The sequence below is a fragment of the Camelus dromedarius genome, chromosome 27, assembly GCF_036321535.1.
Source record: "Camelus dromedarius isolate mCamDro1 chromosome 27, mCamDro1.pat, whole genome shotgun sequence".
Taxonomy (NCBI): Eukaryota; Metazoa; Chordata; class Mammalia; order Artiodactyla; family Camelidae; genus Camelus; species Camelus dromedarius.
In genome coordinates, this window is record NC_087462.1 from 10,539,647 (window position 1) to 10,562,217 (window position 22,571).

The window sequence follows — 22,571 nt, forward strand, 5'->3', positions numbered from 1 at the left end:
GGGTGGACACCGGCAACAAAACAGGGGAAGAAATTCCTGGCTAAGCTAATAGTGCCAAACAAGTCCAGGGCAGGAAGAAAGCCACATTCCTTCCTAGTTAGTCTCTCTCCTCACCCGCCCGAGGCCCCCCCATCCCCAGTATACACATACACACATACACACACACAGGGCGTGGCCTCCCTGAACCTGACACCAGACCCCTCCCCCTAACCATCTTCTGACTATGAAGCCCCTACTTTCCAGGCAAGGAGGAAAAAGACTCCCAAACCACTTCCCCTCCAGACCTGACCACTGGGCACCTGCAATTTCTGTCAGAACACAGAAGGAGGGCACCATGACACAAAAGAAATGGGAAGAAGCAGTTTCTGACCATGGCCCCAGATGTGTCCCAAAGTCAGGTCTGAAAGAAGGTGCATAGAAGTGTCTCCCCAACACGCCCCCCGCCTGCCCCGGGGCCAGGTGGCAGAACTGAAACACTTCAAACTTCCCCAGATGGGTCGGCCCCTGAGAAGCTGGAAAGTCAACACTCAGGTGCGATGGCCAGAGCTCCCTTCCAGATGCCCACCAGAGGCTCCCAGCCTAGGAGAAGCACCATGCCAGCAATCCCCCCATACTCACAGCTTATTCCCCCCCAAAACACTCCCACTCCCCAAAGGTGTTCAGTGTCCAAAGGGTCCCCTGGGGAGTTGGGGACAAGCTGTCAGTCAGGTTCTGCCCAAACTCCTGTTCCCAAGAACCAAGAGTGAGCCCAACTCCAGGGACCTCATTGGAAAGCGTCAAAGACGGCCACCAAGGGTAGACACAACCTCCCCAAGAAGACGGAACAGGAGCCCACAGATGCCCCGACAGCGGTGACCCACTGACCCACCCTGCCAGTGACCTAGACGGAAAAGCTGTTCCCCAGGAGTGCAGTCAGTCATCCCTACCAGTCACCCTGCCAAGGAGCCAGACAGAGAAGCCACAAACTCCCCACCTCCAGTGCTAGGACGGCGCTGCTTCCACCCCCTCCCCTGGCCAGGTGAAAAGACCAGTTCCTTCTCAGGTGCCCCGTGGGCCGGGAAAGGCCCCGGACGCCTCCAAGCACCGACACAGACGCACCCTGGACCAGGCGCGCGAGTTCGGCCCCTCTGCCGCCCTGGGCTGCCCGCTAGGGTCGCCTCTTGGCGCCAAGGTTCCCGCCGGCCCAGAGACCCGCGAGCAGCACCTCGGAAGCCGGACCCCACGTCCCCAGGCCAGGACGCCGCGGCGAGGGGCGCGCGAGGCCGACCTGCGCCCCGAGGTCCCCGACGTCCGCGCCGAGCCCCGCGCCGCTCACCTGGCTGGCGCGGTAGCTCTCGAAGGCCCTCAGGGCACTGTCGGTGAGCTTCACGTGGAACACGGACACCTTGCTGCCGTCGCTCACCCGCCCGCAAGACAGCCCGTAGCTCCGATCCTCCTTCAGCGCCGCCATCTTGCGACCATCGCTTCCCCGCCCCCGCCTTCCCGGCTCCAGGGCCGGAGCCGCGCCGGCCACGCCCCACCCTGCCGCCCGCTGACGCGCTGCATTATTCATAAGACGCAGCTGGCCACGCCCTCTCCGGATCCAGCGAGAACCACAATCGCCACCGCACAGCCCGCCGACGTGTTGCATTATTCATGAGACGTGGCTGGCCACGCACCTTGCGGGCCTGATGAGGCCCCTAGTCACCTCCTGGATATCCTACATATTCATAAGGCGTGGATGGCCCCACCTCTCAAGACCCTAGAAGTGTCCACTTCCGCGCCGGACTCCGCCCCGACACGCGCACCCCGTTCAGGCCCCGCCTCAATGTGTATTATTCATGACCCTGACTCAGCCAGGCGCGTCGAAGCCCCGCCCTACCAGCCGCTGACGTGATGTATTATTTATGAGGTCTCTCCAACTCTTCCGTCTTTGGCTTCTGTTGGGCGCCGCAGCGAGGGCGTGGAGGGGACGGGGCCAGAGCAAAACACGTGGGGGGGCGGAACCAGCGGCTGGCTGGGTGAGTGGGCGTGACGATGCAAATAGAGCGCGCGTTGGACGCTGGGTTGTGCCGGCGGGGCTTCCTTAAGGTGGGCCCAGGGCTGTTGGGGGATTGTGGGGGCTGGCAAACTTTGCTCTTGATAAGAGTAGACTTTTAATAGAATAAAATCCTGTATCCCCACGGGCACTGAGATATGGTGGTTGCCCAGCTCTCCCATCTGAAAAATCATTTCACATATTATAAAATTAACCTATTTAAAGTGTGCAATTCTGAGGCATTTAGTATAGTCACAATGCTATGCAGCCAGTACTACTATTTAGATCCTAAGCATTTTCATCACTCTTAAAGGAAACTCCGTATCCACTAAGCACCTCAACCCCCCTCCCCTCAGCCCCTAGCGACCACTAGCCTACTTTCTGTATTTATGGATTTGCTTTTCTGGACATTTCATATTAATGGAATCATACAATATGCAACCTTTTGTGACTGGTTTCTTTCACTCAGCATGATCTTTTCAAGGTTAGTCCACATGGTAGCTTGTATCAATGCTTCATTCCTTTTGGCGACTGAATAATATTCCATTGTGTGGATAAACCACATTTTGTTTATCCATTCATCCATCGATGAACTTTTGGTTGTTTCCACTTCTTCACTATTATGAAAAGTGCTTCTGTGAACATTCATGTACATGTCTTTGTGTGGACAGATGTTTTCCCTTCTTTTGAATCTATACCTGGGAGTGAAATTGCTAGGTCATATGGTCATTCTATGTTTAACCTTTTGAGGAACTGCCAAATTGCTTTTCACTGCCATTTTATCAACCTCTTGTTTTACAGGTGGGGAAAATGAGGCTGAAGACCAGCTCTGGCTTGCCCAGACAAGCTCCTCCTGGGATCCTGGGTCTTCTGACCTACAGCAAGCTCTTGAGTTATTTTCTTTCTTGCTTCAATCTTATTGCATATGGTGGTCACAAGATGAAGATTTTGAGGCAAGAAAGGAAAGTGAAGTTCAGAGAACTTCTGTATATCTCTACTCAGGTATCTTGTTAGTTCTGCCCACCACTGCCAGGCCAGCACTACCATCTATTTACCCCCTGACCATGAATTGCTGACCCTAAAAGCAATGCTAAATTCCTTGCAACTTTTCCCCATACCTGTCATTAATATCTCCATTTGAGAAACTGAGGCTCAAAGGGGTGAGGAAGCACGTGGAGGTATTCACCCTGCCAGTGAACGAGCTGCCTGCAACTTTGAATTTGGATCTTTCTGACGTAGAGCCCTCCTGATTACTCGTCACCCTTACTCTGGTACCTAGATTCTATATTTCCTCATTGAACACCACCAGCACAGGATTTAGCATTGAGTAGGTGCTCAGGAAATATGTGTTGAATTAGTAAATGATGTCATTTAATCCTCACAACACAGCTATCAGTACGTTTCATGGATGAGGAGAACAAGACTCAGAGAGTCTGCAAGTTCTCACATGCTGCTGCAGGGATTCCAACTCCTGCCTGAGCATAGAGCCAAAGCTCTGGGATCCTCCACCTTTCACCTGGGGATCAGTTGATCCTACGGGGAAGATGCCAGCACTTGCTCAGAGACATTGACCCAACTACCCACTGTTGTGCCCAACTGTTTATCCAGGAGTTTGGGCCAGGTAAATATTGGAGCAGGCCAGGGCTACCTGCACCCAGAAGGGCCACAGGACAGGAATAGGGTAGCCAGGGAGCAGGTGGTCTAGAGTTAGAGGATGGGGAAGGAACAGCCAGCCAGACTGCTGAATGGAGTAGAACATGGGCAGAGCCAGCTCTGAGTGCTGACCAGCCTGCTGTGTGACATTGGGAAAGGCATTTCCCCTCGCTGAGCCTAAGTAGATTCATCTAAGAAATTGACAACAGTAATAACAACAGTCACCCCACCTTGAATGCTTAAAACACACCAGGCTCCGTACTCAGTGTTTGGTACCCATGACTGACTTTTGGGGTGGATACAGTAGTTTGGACCCATCTGCCAGATGAGGAAACTGAGGGCTTAAAGAAGTTAAGGGAATTAAGAACACTGAAATCATGGGCTACATTGCTTGGTAACAAGCATTTATCCCCTTTACACTTAATGCCCCAGTGGCTCCCAACAAGACCCCAGGAACAATAAAGGAGGAAATCATCAGGCATTGGCATGCCCTCCAAAAGTCTCTAAAAACTAGGTCACCCAAGAAACTGGAAGTCAGTTGATCATCTTGGGGTGGCCTCTCAACACTACTCCACCTAGCAAGCTCACTGCAGAAGTTCTAGCTCTATGACGGGAAGAGTGACCCTAGCTTGACCCTCATCCTGTGTAGCCTTGGATGTGTCTTGCCCTCTCTGTTCCTCACTTTGTTCATCCATTAAATAGGGATGATAACAGCATTTACTCTAGACCAAAGGCAAATGGCATCATTGTGCAAATCATTATTATTAACGGGTTTACAAGTTTATCTACATAATCCCTTTCTATTAGACATTCATGTTGTTTGCTGTTTGTGGGGTTTTAACTTTTTAATTAATTTTTTAATGGAGGTACAGGGGATTGAACCCAGGACCTCGTGTATGCTAAGCATGTGCTCTACTATTGAGCTATTACCCTCCACCCCACCCCCAAGTTTAAGGGTTTTTAAACCACACTGGGATGACCAGCCACTATTCATTAGTTGGCTATCGCTAATAGCGATTGTTAATATATGTTGGCTTAATACAAGGAACATTTATTATGGCACAGTTTCTGTCAGTCCTAAGTCTGGTATGTTCTAATGGTCCTCTGCTCAGGGTCTCATGAGGCTGTAATAAAAGTGTTGGCTGGGATGTGTCCTCATTCAGAGGATCAAGTGAAGGATCTGTCTCCAAGCTCCTTTAGGTTGTTGGCAGAATTCATTTCTTGGTGGTTGTAGGACTAAGGTCCCCACTTCCTTGCTGTCAGCTGGGGGCCACTCTCAGGCACTGGTCATGTGGCCCCCTCCATCTCAGTAACAGAGACATCTCTCATGTTGAATCTTTTTCATAGTTTAAATCTGACTTTCTTTTCAATCAACCAACAGGGTCAGGCCCACCCAGATGATCCCCATATCTTAAGGTAAGCTGTGCCCAATAACAGCAATCACAGGAACGAGATCCACCCTATTCCCAGTCATGGTATGATGCAGGAGAAATCTCATAAACGCCTTAAAATTTCTGTAGCCCACGGCCCTCGGGGATGCATCTCTACACATCTGTCCCACAACTTCCTGAAAGTTGAGTTACTCGGTCAGGGCAAATGGGCCTTAGGGATTTTGAAGCATACAGTTTGGCAGCAGAGGGAACACGAGGATCTGTGAGAGCACTCAGTTTGGAACTGGTCCCTCTGCATGGCGGAGTGGCCAGCATGCAGCTCCAGGGTCCCATGCCTGTTCCACTGCTCCTTTAGCTGGGCACCTCAGAGCCAGAAAGTCCACCTTTTGGGGCCTCAGGCCTTACTTGTGCAATAGGAAGACTCACAGCCCTTCTCAAGCTTGGGGTAAAGACATCTGTTGTCAGGGAAGCCCCAGGACCACCCTTAGGTTTGATAACTCGCTAGAAGGACTCACAGAACTCAGAAAAGCTGTTACATTTGTGGCTATGGTTGATCACAGTGAAAGGATATGGTCTAAGATCAGCAAAGGGAAAGAGTGAATAAGGCAGAAACCAGGAGAAACCAGGCACAAGTCTCAGGTTGTAGACAGCAACTGGTTTTCCCAGCAACAACTGTAACACACATGGAATATTGCCAACCGGGGAAGCTTACCTAAGGCCTTGCCCAGGGTTTTTATTGGGGAGGAGGGGTCAGTCATGCACATATGGCGGACCACCCACATGACTGAACTCAGTCTCCAGCCCATCCAGAGTTTGAACTGATATCATGTGGCCAAAAGCCCCTACTCTAAATCATATTGTTAGCGTGGAATATCTGATGTGACCCATGGCCTCAGGTAAATAGACACTTATCAGTCAGGACATTCCAAGAACCTACAGGTGACCTCTCAGGTGCTGGTCAAGGGCCAGTCCTTTAAATGTACAGGGTTTGGACAACCCAGGCCTAATGAATTATTTCTTTACTGCTCTATAGGTGGGGGGGGGGGGCTCCAAATGTCCTCAAGGCTCCAGCAGAAGTACCAGGGAAGGCTTTGACTGGTTGACTGTGGGTCACATGACCGTCTAGAAGCCAATCACTGTAGCCAAGGTGCTGGAATGCTGATTGGTCAGTCCTGGGTTGCAGGCGACTTCTGAAGGCTGGTGGGGAACCAGCCCCATTAGCATGGTAAAGGTGAGTTCCACCAGAAGGAGAAACAGAGGACAGGCATTCAGAGACACTGACGATCCCACACTGGGTGACTCCAGCCAGCACTCACCTCCAGGAAGTTGTCCTTTAAGGATGACATGAGGTGGAAGCATGCAAAGGTCATCCCGTTGAAGTGCTCAGGAGACATAAGTGCTCACATGTAAAGCTCATTCTGCTGTGTTCACTTCCAATTCACGGCCCACTGCAAGTTGCACTCCTTGAGGGAAAGCCCAGGCTGAGTCATCGTCCAAGATGGTACACAGAAGGCACTGGTATGTGCTTTGATATGAAAGAAAAATCTGAACTAGTTGTCCTCTGAACAAAAGATGCACTGTCCAGCCAGCACACTTTTATACATGTTACGCCTGTACCAGGAGCACCCTTTACTATCTGCTAAAGGCCTCCTGTGCCTTTAGGGAAACTTCAATGCCTCTTGTCCTGGATATCCTGGCTCCCCACCTCCACCCTGTTCAGACCATTGAGGATAGAATGTCCAAAAGAATGAACATACTGAAGTTCACGCTCCTGGCCTTGACATTCAAGGTCTTTCTCCTCATCTCCTGGCCTGAAGTTGCAGTGAGGTGCAGAACCAGCTGCCGGGTGGAGCATGGGCTCTGGAGGCAGGCTGACCTGGGCCAAATCCTGCCTATTGCTTCCAGGTAGTGGGACCCTGAGCAGAAGCTGTCTCCTCTCTGGGCCTCAGTTTGCTTAGCCAATAATGGGCACAACCAAAGCAACCTTGGAGAATAGGGGCCAAGGTGGGAGGCACATCCAGCCTGACTCCAGCATTACTAAAAAGCTAGCCTTCAGGGCAGCATGGGACCTGCCAAGGGGACATAGAGACCCTTAGCATGGGGTCAAGCATAGTCAAGAAAAGACTCACACCTGTGGTCAGCTGCCTTTTGACAAAGTTGCCATAGAGACTAACTAGGGAAAGGAAAGTCTTCCCCACAGATGTTTCTGGAACAACTGAATGGCCATATGGAAAAAAATGAACCTCAACCCCAACCTCACACCACACACGAACATTAACTCAAAGTGGATCATAGACCTCAAGGTAAAAGCTAAAGTCATAGGACATTTAAAAGAAAACCTAGAAAATCTCTACACACTGGGCTCAGCAAATATTGAAAAACAGCACATGGAATGGAAGAAAAAAACTGACAAATTGGACTGCATCAAAAAATTGTACACAACATTGTAAAATGACTATAACTTAATAAAAAAAAGTTAAAAAAAATTGTAAACTGGGGGGAAGGGTATAGGTCAAGTGGTAGAGTACATGCTTAGCATACACAAGGTCCCCAGTACCTCCTCCAAAAATAGGTAAACCTAATTACCTCCCCCAAATAAATAAACACATACATACATACATACATAAATGTAAATGTCTCTTTGAAAGACATTAAGAAAATGAAAAGTGAGTCACACCATCTTCACAGTGCCGTGGTGCACCGCGGGCAGCCGGGCCCCACAATGCAGGCCCTCTGGGGCTGCAGAATAATTAAAAAAAAAAAAAAAAAGTGAGTCACGGAGTGGAAAATATATTCACAATGTAACTATCTGACAAAAGATTTATCCCCAGAAAATATGGAAAATGGGCACAGAATGAGGCTGCTGTGGGTACCCAGTGGACTAATGCCACTGCCAGCACACAATCAGCGCTGAGGAGTGACAGCAGCAGTGACTCACACCGGCACCGGGAATTTACCCTGCTGGTCACCACTCAGGTCAGCTTCCCAGCCTGAGACGATGAGACTGAGGAAAGGAGTCGTCCTGCCTGAAATGCAGTCCCTTCAAACCTGGCCAACCCACAGTCCCTGCCCCAGCACCTCCCATGGAGACCTCCTCCCATCTAAGGACAAAACAGAAACCCAAGGGGGCTGAACGGTGGAAAAGAGGAGCAGGCTCAAGCCACCTTTAGATCTGTGCCCTGAGAGTAATCCAGGTGGCCTGGAGCAGGCAGGGCAAAGATCCAGGTTCAAGGCCTGACCACCACCTTCTTCTGGGTGGTGGTAGTCAGTGGCTTCCCCTCCAGGACTGTAAGGGGATGGGGGCAGGTCAGACACTTGTGTGGTCTACTTCAGAGATCTCCTTTCCTGGAGGCAGGAGAAAGCAATGAGAAGGGCCTTGGTGCTGGTTGACAAAGGCCCAAACACTGGCTCTGTGTGTCCTGGCTGTGACGGTGGGCAGCATTTGGGGGAGAAGCTCCTACAGCCCCGGGCTATTGGGAAAAGGAGAGCAGATGGAGCTTCTGGAATCAACTCCAAACCCTCCCCACAGCCTGAGGCCCTGCAGAGTCCAGCTCTGCTAACCACTCACCTTTATCAACTTTGAACACACCAGGATCCATCCTGCTCCAGGGCCTGTGCACTGGCTATGCTGCTGCCCAGACATGGGGCTGTCTGCTTGCCCCTGTGGTCACTGCGGGCTCAGCACAGCCCCTAGTTAGGTCCCGTCAGGGTCCTCAATTTCAGATGAGGCAACAAGTCAGGAGAGGTGGGGTAAAGAGCACAGCTGGGTGTGAACTCCCGCAGAGTCTGACTGGGTACCCTGAGCTCATCACCCCACTTCTCCGGGTCTGTTTCCTCCTTGGTAATGAGGGTCTGCTGTGGCCCAAGAGGAGATACCCCTAGCCCTGCCTCAGCCACGTCCACTGTCCTGCGTGACCCTGGATGTGACACAGGCCATCTCCCATCTCTGGCTCAGCCCCAAGCGACGGTGGAAGAAGGCTCCGTAGCCGGCAGGGTGCGGGGTGGGAGGCTTTATTTCACTGTGTGGTGGGGGGACCTGGACAGAGGGCAGCAGGCGGGGCAGGAGGAGTTGGCGCTTGGACAGGGACTGGGTGGGAGAAGGGCTGCCCCCAGGCCTGTTGGGAAGGAGGAACTGAGGCTGGCCCCCAATGAGACCTAACCCAGGGGGTTGGGGGTAGGGGTGGGAATTGGGTCTGGAGGAATGAGGGGCCCCTCGCTCTGGGCTAGACATGGGGCTCGGGCCCTGCCTCACTTTCCCCCTATAGGACTTAGTTCCTCCTGCTCGCTGGGCCATGTGACCCCAAAACCTCACTGCCCCCGCCCCAGAGGAGGGGGATAAGCCAGTTAGGGCAGTGGACAGGGAGCCTGGGGGAGTTAGGGAGCGCAGGGTGGGGTCCACGGTGAGTGGAGGGGATGGCGGCCACCTGGGCAGTCAGTTCCTGGCAGCGATGACCACAGAGAGAGCCACACCCCCCAAGGCGACCGCAGTTGCCCCAAACAGCCACTTCCATGGGATGGACTGTGGATAAAGGAGAGGAAAGAGGCTGCTAGCCAGTAGTCAAGACTGATGTCTTGCGCCTCAGCTAGCAACACAGCCCAAACAGGCCTCCCAGGAAACCACTGACTCACAGTGCCTTGCCTTCTTCTTGGAAAACTCCTACTTGTGCATCAAAACTCAAGTCCCCTCCTCTGGAACACCTCCCCTTTCCCTCTGAAACAGCCATCATTTCCCCACCCTGAGTCCTTCAGATTATGTTTCACCTTCTGCTCTGGCCCTGGTCACTGGGGCTTCTCTGTGCCCCCAGCATGGTCCAGAATGGCCCGGTTCACTAAGACATCAACGTTTACAAAATGAAGAAATTCCCTCTGCCCATAGCCCCTGTCCCTCCTCTGGGAACCTCCCTGTGCCCACTGACCCCAGCTCACCCAGGCACCCTTGCCAGGACATTTGGCAGGCAGCCGGCTGGGGTTGCCTAACATCTTCCGGTACAGGGCGGTCTCCGTGCTCCGCTGGGCCGCATGCTTCTTCACCAGCTTCGAGAGCTCTGCGTGGATCGTCTGTGAGAGGGTAGTGTCTGTGAGAGCAGGTGGCAGCAAAAGCCAACCACCACTGCTAGCAGTCTGTTTTCTGGGGCCTTGGGGTCCTTTGGGGCTGGGACCAATGGGCCATGGGAGTCCTGTCTGCTACTCTCTGGGTATCAGCAAAGTGGGGGCTGCTGTCTCCATCCCCCAGGAAGCCAGCAGATGGGGTGGAAAAAGCAAAGGTGGAGCAAACCTATCCAGGAGAGATGAAGGTTCTGGGAGGAAAGCTGAGGATTCCAGCACTAGCCAGGCTGACGGTGCCCTTGGTCTCTGGGACCCCTGTAGGGGGGTGAACCCAGGCTGCCTATGCAGGAGTCATGAGGGTCTCAGCAAGCTGGCTGGGGCCCTTTAGCCCCCTGCCCAGGTAGAAACACCACAAGGAGAGCCACAGCAAGGATAAAGGGGCAGACCACAGGAGGAACTTCCCAGACAGGCCAGCAGGGCATGTCTCCAGGGTGCCCCCATTCGGCTCACCTTGTTGGAAGGTTCCAGCTTCAGGGCTGCCCTCAGGATGGGGATGGCCTCACTGTACTCGCCTTGCTGGGCCAGCACCTGCCAAAGGAAATGGATAGTTTATCACTCGGGACCCATGCTGGTCCATGTTCTCCTTCAAGAGACCCAGCCCTGCCAGCCCTAACTAGTCCCAAATCTATCTCTGGCAACTGCCCTGAGGGCCCAGTCACCCCGACACTGCTCCCCTGAGCCCTCAGACTACATGAGTGGCCCACCAGGCTCAGTGTCATCTCCCAACCTGCTCCTTCCCCTGAGTGTCTGTCTCATCCTGTTCAAGAGACCCAGGCGCCAATCTCTCCTCCCTCACCACTTTGGTTGGCTGGAGTAGCCAACTGGATGTTTCCAAAGCTCTGGCCACACTGAATGATTCAGAGCCGGGCATGTGACTCAAGCCAGCCAATGAGATCCAGCCTGAACTATGCTGGTACCACTGGGAGGCCAGTTGCTGAGTGGGAAGGATGGAAACCTGGAGCTTTTGGCAGAGCAGGAGGGAGCACCTTGGTCACCCTGAGAGAGAAGCTTGCCTAAGAAACACAAGGCAGACAGAAACGGCATCTGCACAACATTGCTAACACCTGGATCCAGCAGTGCCTGAAGCCAGCTACCCTCAACTTGGCAGCTGTCAATTCCTCCTTTTGCTTGAATCTATTTGAGGTTTCCATCACCTTCAACCACCAGATTCAAACATGTCTGAGGTTACATGAGCAGAGTCTCACTCCCCTCAAGAGAATTATAAACCCTTGAAAATAAGAGACAGCATCTTTCTCCTCCTCACATTTTTATGCAGAACTCTATACACAGAAAGTACTTAAAAAATACTGACTGGAGAGAGGCCCTGCTCAGGCCTCTCACAAACACACTAGGTGACCCAGCATTTGCTTGCACCTCAGTTTCCTCAGTTCACCGGTAAAAAATGCTGAAAGCACCACCTCTCCCAACAGTGTGATGATGAACAGAGATGGAGCAAAAGCAATTAAGGTCAAGTCCACTCAAGCCACTTACCTTCCACTAGCACCTACTTAGCACCTACTGTGTGCCGAGCCCCATTTGCAGTGAATGAGACATACAAAATCTCTACCTTCTGGAATGGGAGATAGATTGATAGCGACACAGGAAACATGAAGGCAGGGCAGGGGGTCATGGTGGAGGTGACAAGGAAGGCTTCCTGAAGAGGCGATATCAGATCAAAGACCTGAAGGAAGTGAGGAAGGGACCCATCGGGGTACCTGGGGTACAGATGTCTCAGGCAGTGGGCACAGCCTATGCAAAAGCACTAGGGTGGGAGCAGACCTGGCCTGGGCAGCAAGCAGTGGGGAAGCTGAGCAGGATGGAAAGGAGCAAGAGTAGAATGGAGGGTGATGGCAGGAGGAAGACCAGATGGCTCAGAGCCTCAAAGGCTGCTGTGAGAACCCAGCTTTTACTATGAGGGAGATGGGAGCCACAGAGTATTATATGCAAGGAACAATTACCAACAGACCAGAGGGCACTGTAGGGGAGTAGAGGGAACCTAAGACCTGGAGATCAAATCTGGTCTCAAGACAATGAATTGCTGTGACCCAGGCCACACCCCTGCAATTGTCTGGGTCTCAGTTTCCCCATCTGTACCCCAGAGTGCTTGGCTGGCTGATGCCTATGCCCTTCTCAAATCTAGGGTTTGGGACCAGCCTCACTGCCCTGGGACGGGGGAGCCAGCCTGCCTGCCTGTTGCCTGTGAGCTGCAGCTACCTTGCCCTTGCGGAAGAGCGCCTTGATGTTGTCGGGCTGGTGCTCGAGCACAAGGCTGCAGGAGCGCAGTGCTGCACGGTAGTGATCCAGCTTCAGCTGTGAGGCTGCCAAGTTGTTCAGACACTTCACCTTCAGCTGCAGGAGCTGCTCCTCCTCCTCAAATGTCATGTCCACTATAGGGGGACAGCATTCAACTGTAGCCCCCATTACCATGCCACCAGCCCCCCACAACCACCCATCGGCAGAGGGACTGTGGGACCCAGGCCAAGGCCCACCCACCCCTCTGCACCTGGTGGAGGAGACTGGGGGAGAGGGTCTCTGAGTGTCCCCGTCATAGGAGATGGGGAGATGGGGTCCAAGCTCCAGTGCTGGGGCCTCCACCACCTACTCTTGGGGAGACCTCAGGCCTCTCTGGCCTATTTCCCCATCTCTAACATGGGCCAAGACCAGCACCATCCTCAGGGCACTCCCAACGAATCTACAAAATGGAGCCCAAGTGAACAAGGGCTTGACAACAGGACACGTGGCTTGACAACAGGACACGTGGATTGACAATGTCTGCAGTCACCCACGTTCAGACACCTACCTCTACCACCTAACATTCCATTCATCTGAGATACACCATAAGGCTGGATATACCTAAAGGCTAGGCATAGATGAACATCTATCCATATTCTGGAATTTTCTGAATCTGGGGCCCTCTGTGGCTTGAGGTTTCTAGCATTAGTGGATGCCTTTGCAGGGGAGGTGGTGGGATTTGACCTGGCATTCACCTTTGGCGCTAGAGGTGATGGCCTTGATGGCGAGGTCGTAGGAGTTGGCAGCCAGCACAAAGTCGGCCCGCTGGTAGTGAGCATTGCCACACTCCCGCTTCCGGTTGGCCAGGGCCACACGCTCCTGCCCCGTGAGCATCTCTAGGTCAGGCCCATCCACGGCAGTCTTCAGGGTCACCTCCAGGCACAGGGCCGCGTGTGGGGGGATGTACGGGCTCCTGCTGGGGGATGAGGTAGGGATGGCACTCAGTGTCTGACTGAATCCCAGACACACTGGGCTGGCTCAGTAGCAGGCAGGAAAGTGCAGGAAAGGGCTATGACCTCTTCCGCAGTAAAATGCAAGTAACTCTTGTCACCCTTGAGGTATGTGACTTGGTGCAAGAGCCCCCCTCCCTGACCCTCAGTTTCCATTTCTATAAAATGTGCAGGCAGATGGGGTGAGATGTGGGAGCAACATGTCCTGCTCACTTCCACACCCCCACAGGGACCCCTGCCGGTAGCAGGTTCTCACCTGCCCTGGGGGCCATAGCAGTACTTGGAGTCAGCAGTGACCATAGCCGTCTCCCCCACGTCCATGAGCGGGACACTGAGATCCAGGGCCTGGGGGGAAGGGGAGGCATGAGAGTTGGGTGGGTCCAGGTGCAGCATTACAGTGCCCAACCCTCCCCAGCATCCTGCCCCCACCAGCCTCCCCTATATCTCACCTTGGCCACCGCCTCAGAACTGCCCAGCTCCCCACCACTCCTACCTGGATGACGTCACAGTCGCCCAGGGTGAACACCAGCTCTGGCTCCTCCTGTACCCGCGTGCCATTCTCCAGCGATGTCTGCAGCTGCACAGTGACCACCTGGCCCTTGGCCGGGCGGCTTGAGCCTGGTGGCCCTGGAACCAGCGTCTTCTTCCTCAATAGCCCGTTCCCTGCCAGGGAGCAGGGACAAGCAGCCTGTCACCGAGCACTTCCATTAGGCACTTGCCCCCTGGGCACTCCTCCACCCAGCTCTGCCTAACCTGGGGGGGTGGCACAGCACCGGGGCACAAGCTTAGCTTTCAGTGGTCATCCTGCCACTTACTGGGCAGGTAACCACAGGCCTTGGGGCCTCAGTGTCCCTGGCTGGACACTGGGTAAGAAAGGATTGATCTGGGGGTTGACAATGCCGGCCCTGCAGACAGGATCCATGAGCACTGGCTGGACTATTATCTTAATAAGATCAAGGTTCAGCAAGGGCAAAGGGCTGAGAAAAGCCACCCTACCCACCACAATCAGGATGGCAGGGATGCCCAGAAGAGAGACTCTGGAGCTACCCTCTTCTCCCTCCCCTGGCTCCAATCTCAGCTCTGTGACATCTGGACTGATTTATCCAGCCAGGAAACAGGGTGATCAGGGGGTCTCCTGGTGACACCCATCTGCTTAGTTAGCAGAGCACCTGTGATGCCAGGAGTGTATCCCAACCAAAGCACCACATCACCAAAGGGCCTATAAGCAAAAGTAGCCCCTGATGTTCCCACAGCTGCTGAGGAGATCATTATGTTCCCCTCCGTACCCTCAAGCAATCTTAGGAATGGCCAAATGGCCACAGCCAACAGCTACTGAGTACCAGGCACAAGGCCCCATGCCCTCACAATGCCATTCAAGGAGCCCCCACCACGATGACACCCACTGTCGTCCCATGACAACCACTGGGGCGATAGCTTACACCTGTGGAGAACGTCAGACTGACATCATCCAGCCACCCCTGTTCTGACAACTGCCTGTGTTCTGTAATATTCCACTGGTCTGGAAAATACCACCACAAGTCTGAGTAGACCCCAGTCTAAAGCTTAGGAGCAGGGAGGTATCTATTCATATTCTGGAATATTCTAGAGTGTTCCAAATTTCTGTAACACTCCCCAATTTATACAAGCCCCTGCATCCAGTCTGAGAATTAGTGATCCTAGCAGATGCCAAGGGACCCCTGTGTCTTGAGGTTTCTGGGCACGAATAGTGGATGTGCTGGGAGGAATTCAACCAGGCAGTACCCATCATCCAGCTGAACTCGGGGTAAACCACATCCCCTCTCAAGGCCTCAGCTTCCTTGTCTAGAAGCCTGAATTCTGACCTTAGAAAGTAGCCTGAGCATAACCAAAGAGAGCCAGACTCATGCTCAGGTGGCAGCTTTTAGTATCATTAGAGAAAAGCTTCCCCAACTTTAATATAGCCAAGGAGGCTGTGCAACATTGGGCAACTGCCTTCACCTCTCTGAGCCTCAGTCACTCCATCTGTAAAATGGGGATACGGTAAGAATTACATCATGGGGTTGTTGTGGGAATAAAATAAGATGATGCACAAATCTGGCACAAAACCAGTGCTCAGTAAATATTACCTGGTGTTACTTTTAGGAGTAGCAAAGTGTATATCTGGAGTGCAGGTAAAATCAGTACTAATTCTGTTTCAGTGGTGTCAATATTATCTGATACTACTGCTCCATTAGCATTAATAGTAGTAGTAATGAGGTTTTACTATTATTTGTGTGGACATTAGCATTACGTAGTATATTGGATATAAGAACTATTAGCACCATGTTTACCTTCTAGAGTTACTGTGATGGGGTACATGGTGGGGCATACGTGTAGGTTCTCCTAGTTTGTTGCAGGGCTTCTCTGAGCAATTAGCACCCTACTGAATATGGTGAACCAGACAGAGAGATGAACAAAACGTGGTGTTCCACAGATCCATATGACCTCAGGACACATTTTTCTGGGGGTGGGCACTTGTCAGACAAATGCCAAGAACAGGAGTGGATGCTGGGAGCTGCCAGCACCTGCTGTGCTGGCTGTGTGGCCCTGGGCAGGTGAGTAAGCCTCTCTGAGCCCTGTTAGCAGCTTTGGGAAACAGGGAGGATATAGCAAGTCATGTGTGTGTGTGTGTGTGTGTGTGTGAGAGGGAGAGGGAGGGGGGAGAGAGAGAGAGAAGAAAAGGGTTTATAAACATGAAATGTCTCAAGTAGTTGCCTGTGGCTGGCAATCACTGTAGGTACCATGTGTTTTACTTCCAACCTACTTCACAACAGAGATGGGGAAATGAGGCTTAGGGGAGGATAGCACCTAGGCCAAGGTCACTCCTGAACCTGAGCTGTCTGGGCCCTGTGGATCAACCCAAGCCACCCCTGCTCCTTACCCAAGATGTCCAGCCACTCGTCCGGGGCCGGGGCCGGCTCAGGCTCAGGCTCCATGGAGGCCAGGAACTCTCGGGCCAAGGCCCCAGGCTGTTCGGCCTCCTCCACTGGGGGCTGCCCCACATCTTCAAGTGGCGGTAGCTCACTCAGGTCCTCCTCTTCCTCCTCCTCGCCCTCTGCGTCTTCCACCCCATCCAGTACCTCGAAGTCCTCAAGTGGTGGGACCCCAGCAGGTGGAGGGGCAATGGGCTCAGGGCCCACAGCAGAGGGCTCAGCACAGGATGCCATGCTGCTGGGGGGGACGGGAATTGGCCCTGGTGGGGGGAATGGATAGGGTAAGACTCCCGCCAGACCCCTCAAATTCTCCTCTGAATCCCTTCCCCACACTGCCAATCATTTGCTGTGAGACTCAGGGCCTCCAGGCCTCAGTTTCCTCATCTATACAGTGTCGAACAACAATCCTGGTTTGTCCAAAGGAAAAACAACCCACTCATCAAGCTCTGGGTATCACACTCAAACAGTGTTACTGATTACTAGAGTTAATTATTATTTAATCTTTATAAACACTCTAGAAAGTAGGGAACATCCCCCTGCAGAAAAGGAAATTGAGGCCCAGAGGGGCAAAGTCATTTGCCCAAGGTCAAGAAGCAAGCCAACCACAGGGAGCAGGATATGAACCTAGAGTTTTATCTGGTTAAATACCCAGAGCAGGTGCTGGGATTTTTTTTCAGGGGGACAACCCCTGAGGTCTTGGGGAGGCTATTTTTAGAGCCCAAGGGATAAATAATTGAATCTTTACCATGTGTCCCCCACCTCCAGTTGTCCCTTCTCCTAAGGGGAGCCACCTAGAAACCCCAAGCCTTTCCTTCCATACACTGAACCTAATACCACCCCTCAATACCAGGGACCTTGACACAAACCATTCCCTGGGCCCTTTCTCCTCTCCTTAGACCTTCTTACCACCCTCTCAAAGTAGCCTTTGAAGTGGTCGAGACCCCCGCAGCTTCTTCCTTGGACCATTAAGAACTGTCCCCCACCCCTAGACCCCAAGCTCTGGAGGTCGTAGGGCCATCATTTCTAACCCACAGCATCCCCTCTCTAACTCTCACCTGCCCACTCCTTCCGGGCTCAGGTCCCATTTTCTGAGACCCTCCCAGCCCCCACCCCCACAATCCCCTGCGCCCGCGTAAATCGCCCTCCCCCCACCACAACCACCGCCCCCAGCTAGGGCCAGCTACCCCCACAGCCGTTCCGTCGCCCTTAAACACCCCGATGTCCCCAGACGCCCCCCTCCTGATCCCATAACACTTTACACTCTCCAGACGCCCCCTGCCCCGGCCTAGCAGTCCATCAATCTCCCACCCAAGTCCCCAACGCCCCACGCCTGTTTGACGCCACCAGTCTGGGGCTCCCGACCCCCCGCACCCCTCGGGCGCCCCTGGCCCTACAAGTCTCCGCTAGCAACCCCCCCCCCGCTGCCCTTGGCCCTCCGTGGCCCCCACCCCAGGCCGCCCCCACCCGCTCCGGCACTCCGACCCCCCGCGCCCCCCCAGCTCGCCTCCCCCGCGGCCCTTCACCCCGCCTGTCGGCCTCAGCCCCCGCCGCGCCGGCCCCCGGACCAGCCGAGGCCCGGGTAGCGCTCCAGGCCGGCGCGGCCCCGCCGGCGCCCCGGGACACGTGCCTCCAGCTCCGGGACCCCCGCTTGGGGTCCTGCGCCCCCCTCCCCGCCCCCAGCCGCGGCCGCCGCGCCTCGGGAACCAGGCTCTGTCGCCCAGCCCCGCCCTCACAGCGCCCATTGGCCGCGACCGCCGTGATTGCAGCATTCATTGGTCCGCGCGCACGTCCGTCTCAGGCGCAGGTACCGCCCCCTTCCTGCTTGTATCCGTGGGGCGTTCTTAAAGGGGCAGAGGCCGCCGCGCCACCCCCGGGCGGGGGAGGGGCAGGGGCCTCTAGAGCCGAGCCGGTTCGCGGGTCAGCGCCGCGCATCTTGGCCAGACTCATGCTCCTGTCTGAGCTTCATTCTGTTCATCTGCGAAATGGGAATAGACACCGCTATCCACACACTCTCACCTTGGGGGCTGTTGGGAGGACAGCACTAAATGGTATTTCATTAAGGAGCTCAGGCTGGACGGTCAGGGCAGCTCTGGGACTACTGGATAACCCACCCTGAACCCCTAGTTACAGATGTAGACCCGAGGCCCCGAGGGGGAGCGATGTGCCCAAGGGCACACAGAATCTCCGCCCCCGCCCCTCCCCGCGTGGTCTGTCTAATCCCGGGAAGGTTGCCTACTGCATACAGGAGGAACTCAATAATGGCTAGGTGAGCTACTGAAAGAGCAGGGCCACTAGGAGGAGTGCCTCCTCCCTGCACCCTCTGCTAGAGTGTGATAAGGCGCCCAGGGCACTAGGAGAAGGTGGCAGCATTGATTAGAAGGGTTTTTATGGATCTTGGTTTGAAAGGGAAGGGAGCTTACACCTCCTTTACTCTATTTTGTTTCCTTCCCAGCAGTTACCCCTTTCCAGGATGATCTTGTTCATTCTTTTGCTCCCCTCTTCCCTCAACTCTGCTCCATCCTGGAAATAATGTTGCCTGTTTTGTCCCCACCACGTCCTTGAATGATGCCTAGGGCCTATAGGATGAATGAATAATTGGATTAATTAATGGATAAATGAGTGGGACATTGGCTTTTGGAGGTAGCTAACACTGGAAGAGGTAACTGGCTTTTGGAGGTAACTTGTCAGATAAGAAATCTGAAGTCACCTTCTACAGGAAGCCCTCTCTGACCTTCCCAAGGTAAGGCCAGGTGTCCTGATGGGCTGCACTCTTGGTAAGATGAACCTCTACTTCCTAACTGATTTACTTGTGTCTGTGCCATCAGTTGACTTATCTTTGCCTCGCCCACTAGACTGGAAGACCCTCAAAGTCTAGAGAGGATATGTTGTTTCTCACTGTTTTAGCTCCGAGACCTGCATAGTGCCTGGAAGGAACGGGGTAGGGGGGAGGATTCAGGGTAATCATTGTGGAAGGAAGGAAGGAAGGGAGGAAGGGAGGCTGGCTAGCCAGCCAGAAGAGGTGAAAGGGCAATGGGAATATGTAAGAAATTGTCTGAGAAGGAAAATCACATAAACCTTGCACCAGTCCTGGTTCTATCCCCGTCCATCTCTGAACCTCAGTGTGTTTATCTGCACAGCGAAGTCACTTGCCTATCCAGCCCCACCTCTGTTAATAGGGGCAGGAGGAACTGTAGTCAACAACAGCAACAATACAAATAAACAACTAAAATAAACAAATATAAAGTAATGACACCAACAATTATGATAATAATAATGGATGACAAGTGTCACAAGTGCAGGCAAACACTTGACACGTACTTAATCCTCACATCAGCCTTATGAAACAAATACTCTGATCTTTGGAGGCCGTGTCATTGGCTGCATACAGGGTTGCATTTGTCCTGTCTTCCTGGTGAACTGAACTTTTTATTGTGATGACATGGCTGCTCTTTATCTCCATGCTTCTTGACTTAGAGTGGACTTTGGTATAAAGATCACACATCTGTTCTCTTTTGGGTCATGTCTCCAATGCTCCATTCTTTTCTACCCTTTACCTTCCACTGTTATGTATCCTTATGTTCTTCTCATATCCCTCTTCAGAAGCATAGAACTGGGTTTTACTTTTTGATTCATTCTGCCCATCTTTGCCTTTTAAAAAAATAATGCAACTCTTTTAATATGTATTTTTATTTTGGGGGGAGTAATTAGGTTTATTTATTTGTTTGTTTATTGGAGGTATTGGGGACTGAACCTTGTTCATGCTCAGCAGCTAGTCTACCACTCTAGGGGAGGAAGCTATACCCTCCCCCATGTTTGCCTTTTAACTGGAACATTTGATCTGTTTACATTTAATGTAATAATGGATATATTTGGACTTAAATCTGCCTTCCTAAGTGTTTTTTCTCTGTCCCACATACTCTATGTTTCTTTTCTCTCTCTTGCTTTCTTTAGGATTGAATGTGTATGTTTTGGTAAGACTCTTATTATCTTCATTTTACAGATGGGGAAACTGAGGCACTGAGAAATTAATTACCTTGTTCAAGGTTACAGCAATGAAGGGCAAGATGGGCCAGGACTTTTTACCCATTGAGCTACTCTTCCAGCCAGGGAGCCAGATATGGCACAAACAAAAATGCAGATAAGTATCTAATTGCAGCTTTGATGAGTGCTATGCAGGAAATAAAACTGAAAAAAAGTGGCAGAGAAAGGCTTCCTGTTCCCAGACTTAGGTTCCCTGCACAGCTCCCCCAACCAATGTCCACATCACTGGGCTGAGTGAGCATTCCCATCACTTCCCACCCTCTCCCTCAAGAACACAAAGGAGGAAAATGTTTTCTTCTCTTCACTCCACTGTGCACAAAACATTTGGGGCCAGCCAAGTCCCTTTTGGCCTCAATGTGCAGCCCCCACCCCTCCCAGGACCCTTGTAAATGTTTCCTGGCCTCCAACAGAGCCCAAGGGACCCACTGAAAAATTTGGTTTCTCCAGACTGGGCCTCTTCTGCTGCAGCCTGCAGACAGAGCCATAGTTCTGCTTTTCCCAGCAGCTCCCACCCAAGCTCTTCTCAGCACTGGCTGCCGTCTGGCTCACTGAGCTCCACAATTCTTACAAAGATTACATCCATACTATGTGCTTTCTCACCATCCTGTCTTTGCTCCATGATTCCCTCAGCCCTGAAGGATTGTCAGCACCTGGAAAACTCCTACTCCTACCTCAAAACCCTATCCAGAGGTACCTGCTTCCTTGCCCTCAGAATAAGTCTTCATACCCTACCCTTTAGTTTCCTCCAGCCTTGAGTCTCTCCTCCCTGTAGCCCAATACTGTTCCCCTCAGGGCTGGGAGTGTCTGTCTCCCTTCATCCTCCAAGGTTAGGCAGAGACTGGGTACTTTCCAGATCCTGAGAATATGGGCCAAACCCAGAGGTGGGTGGCTGGAGGGTTTACTGGACAATTTTTTAAACTGTTTGTTAAACTAAATATATAAGAATCCTGTTCATCATTAACTTTTCAAAGCATAGGGGTAATAATACAGTTTATCCTCAGTTTATTGAGGGTTTAGAGTGTGCCAAGACTTGTTGTAAAGAATTAACCTGCATGATTGCATAAGATTGAGCCACTTGCCTGAGGCAACCCAGCTAGGATGTGATAGAGCCGGAACTGGAACTCAGATACATTCAGTTTCAGGGCTTTCAAAGAGTCTTCCATGTGCCCAAGGGCATGTGTGTTTCTCCCAAACTATCAGCAACTTTAAGGGGCAGATGCTATGTTCACCCTGATTTACAGTTAACAAAGTGAGTCCCAGAAAAATTAGACACATAATGTATAATATACACACATCATAAGACCTCAAGAACTAATGATAATTAATTGCTAACACTTACTGAGCAATTACTATTTGCCCCATTTTGCTCATGCATTTACCTTGGGTAATCTCACTTAAAAATGCATCCTCGGAGGGGAGGTATAGCTCGACGGTAGAGTGTGTGCTTAGTATGTACAAGGTCCTAGGTTCAATCCCCAGTACCTCCATTAAAAAAGTAATAATAATAATTAATTAATAAATAAACCAATTACCCCCCCCAAAAAAAGTGTCCTCATATCAGTACGATATCATATCACAGTTTTCAGAACAGACACAAGGGGACAGTTAGAATGTTTACATAGTTGTGTATATGCATGGGTTAGTTAGATATACATGTAGTTCCTATCTCTCACTGCTGAGAGGGTCTGTAAGCAATAATAACCTGTTAACAATGAGCCAGATCCCAGATATTAGTTTCAAAATACCATCCTCCAAGACAAGGAACCAGGCTCCCTGGAGAAATGGCTGCTTCCAGGGATATTCCAAAGCAAGCATAGACCATCTTGTGATACCAAAAGTAAGGAAGTATACAGAGAAAGATGTAAATGTGTTAAAAGGACATAGGAGCTAACTTAAAGGGGCAGGAAAATAAATAATATAAAAAATAATTATAAACCACAGAAGAAAATAAATACTCATGACTTCATAGTGATGTAAATCCTTGAATAAATACATACTTGAGGAGAATGGACAGCTCTTATTTACAATAGAATTCCAATTAATTATTAAATAAATTAAAATCACCACTACACAAACACCACAGTGATTGATAATAATTGCTGCCAAGAGTTATGGATGAATGCTAAAACTAGACGGTAAAAAATACGTTAAAAAAAAACTGGCCAACAAC

The 22,571-nt window shown here is 51.9% G+C and overlaps 2 protein-coding genes across 3 annotated transcripts in view; both read right to left on the minus strand.

Moving 5' to 3' along the window:
• The window catches only part of ELL (elongation factor for RNA polymerase II), a 69,092-nt gene extending 67,608 nt beyond the window's left edge, over positions 1 to 1,484 (minus strand). Inside the window, exon 1 of the mRNA XM_031437657.2 lies at positions 1,316 to 1,484. Coding sequence (XP_031293517.1) covers positions 1,316 to 1,450 — 135 coding nt within the window. The 5' untranslated portion in view covers positions 1,451 to 1,484. The remainder of the gene's footprint in view (positions 1 to 1,315) is intronic.
• Positions 1,485 to 9,056: 7,572 nt separating this feature from the next.
• Positions 9,057 to 18,082, minus strand: FKBP8 (FKBP prolyl isomerase 8). Of its 2 annotated transcripts, none has more exons than XM_031437660.2 (9): positions 17,988 to 18,082; positions 16,309 to 16,620; positions 13,903 to 14,072; positions 13,666 to 13,754; positions 13,155 to 13,372; positions 12,382 to 12,554; positions 10,618 to 10,695; positions 9,988 to 10,119; positions 9,057 to 9,580 (listed from the first exon to the last, which is right to left on the minus strand). In XM_031437660.2, the coding sequence occupies exons 2-9, from the start codon at positions 16,592 to 16,594 to the stop codon at positions 9,494 to 9,496; spliced, it is 1,233 nt and encodes a 410-aa protein (XP_031293520.1). In that variant the 5' UTR covers positions 16,595 to 16,620; positions 17,988 to 18,082; the 3' UTR covers positions 9,057 to 9,493. The 2 variants fall into 2 exon arrangements, with proteins under 2 accessions (XP_031293520.1, XP_031293518.1); XM_031437658.2 differs by having other exon boundaries at positions 13,155 to 13,375; positions 17,988 to 18,066.
• Positions 18,083 to 22,571: the final 4,489 nt, after the last annotated feature.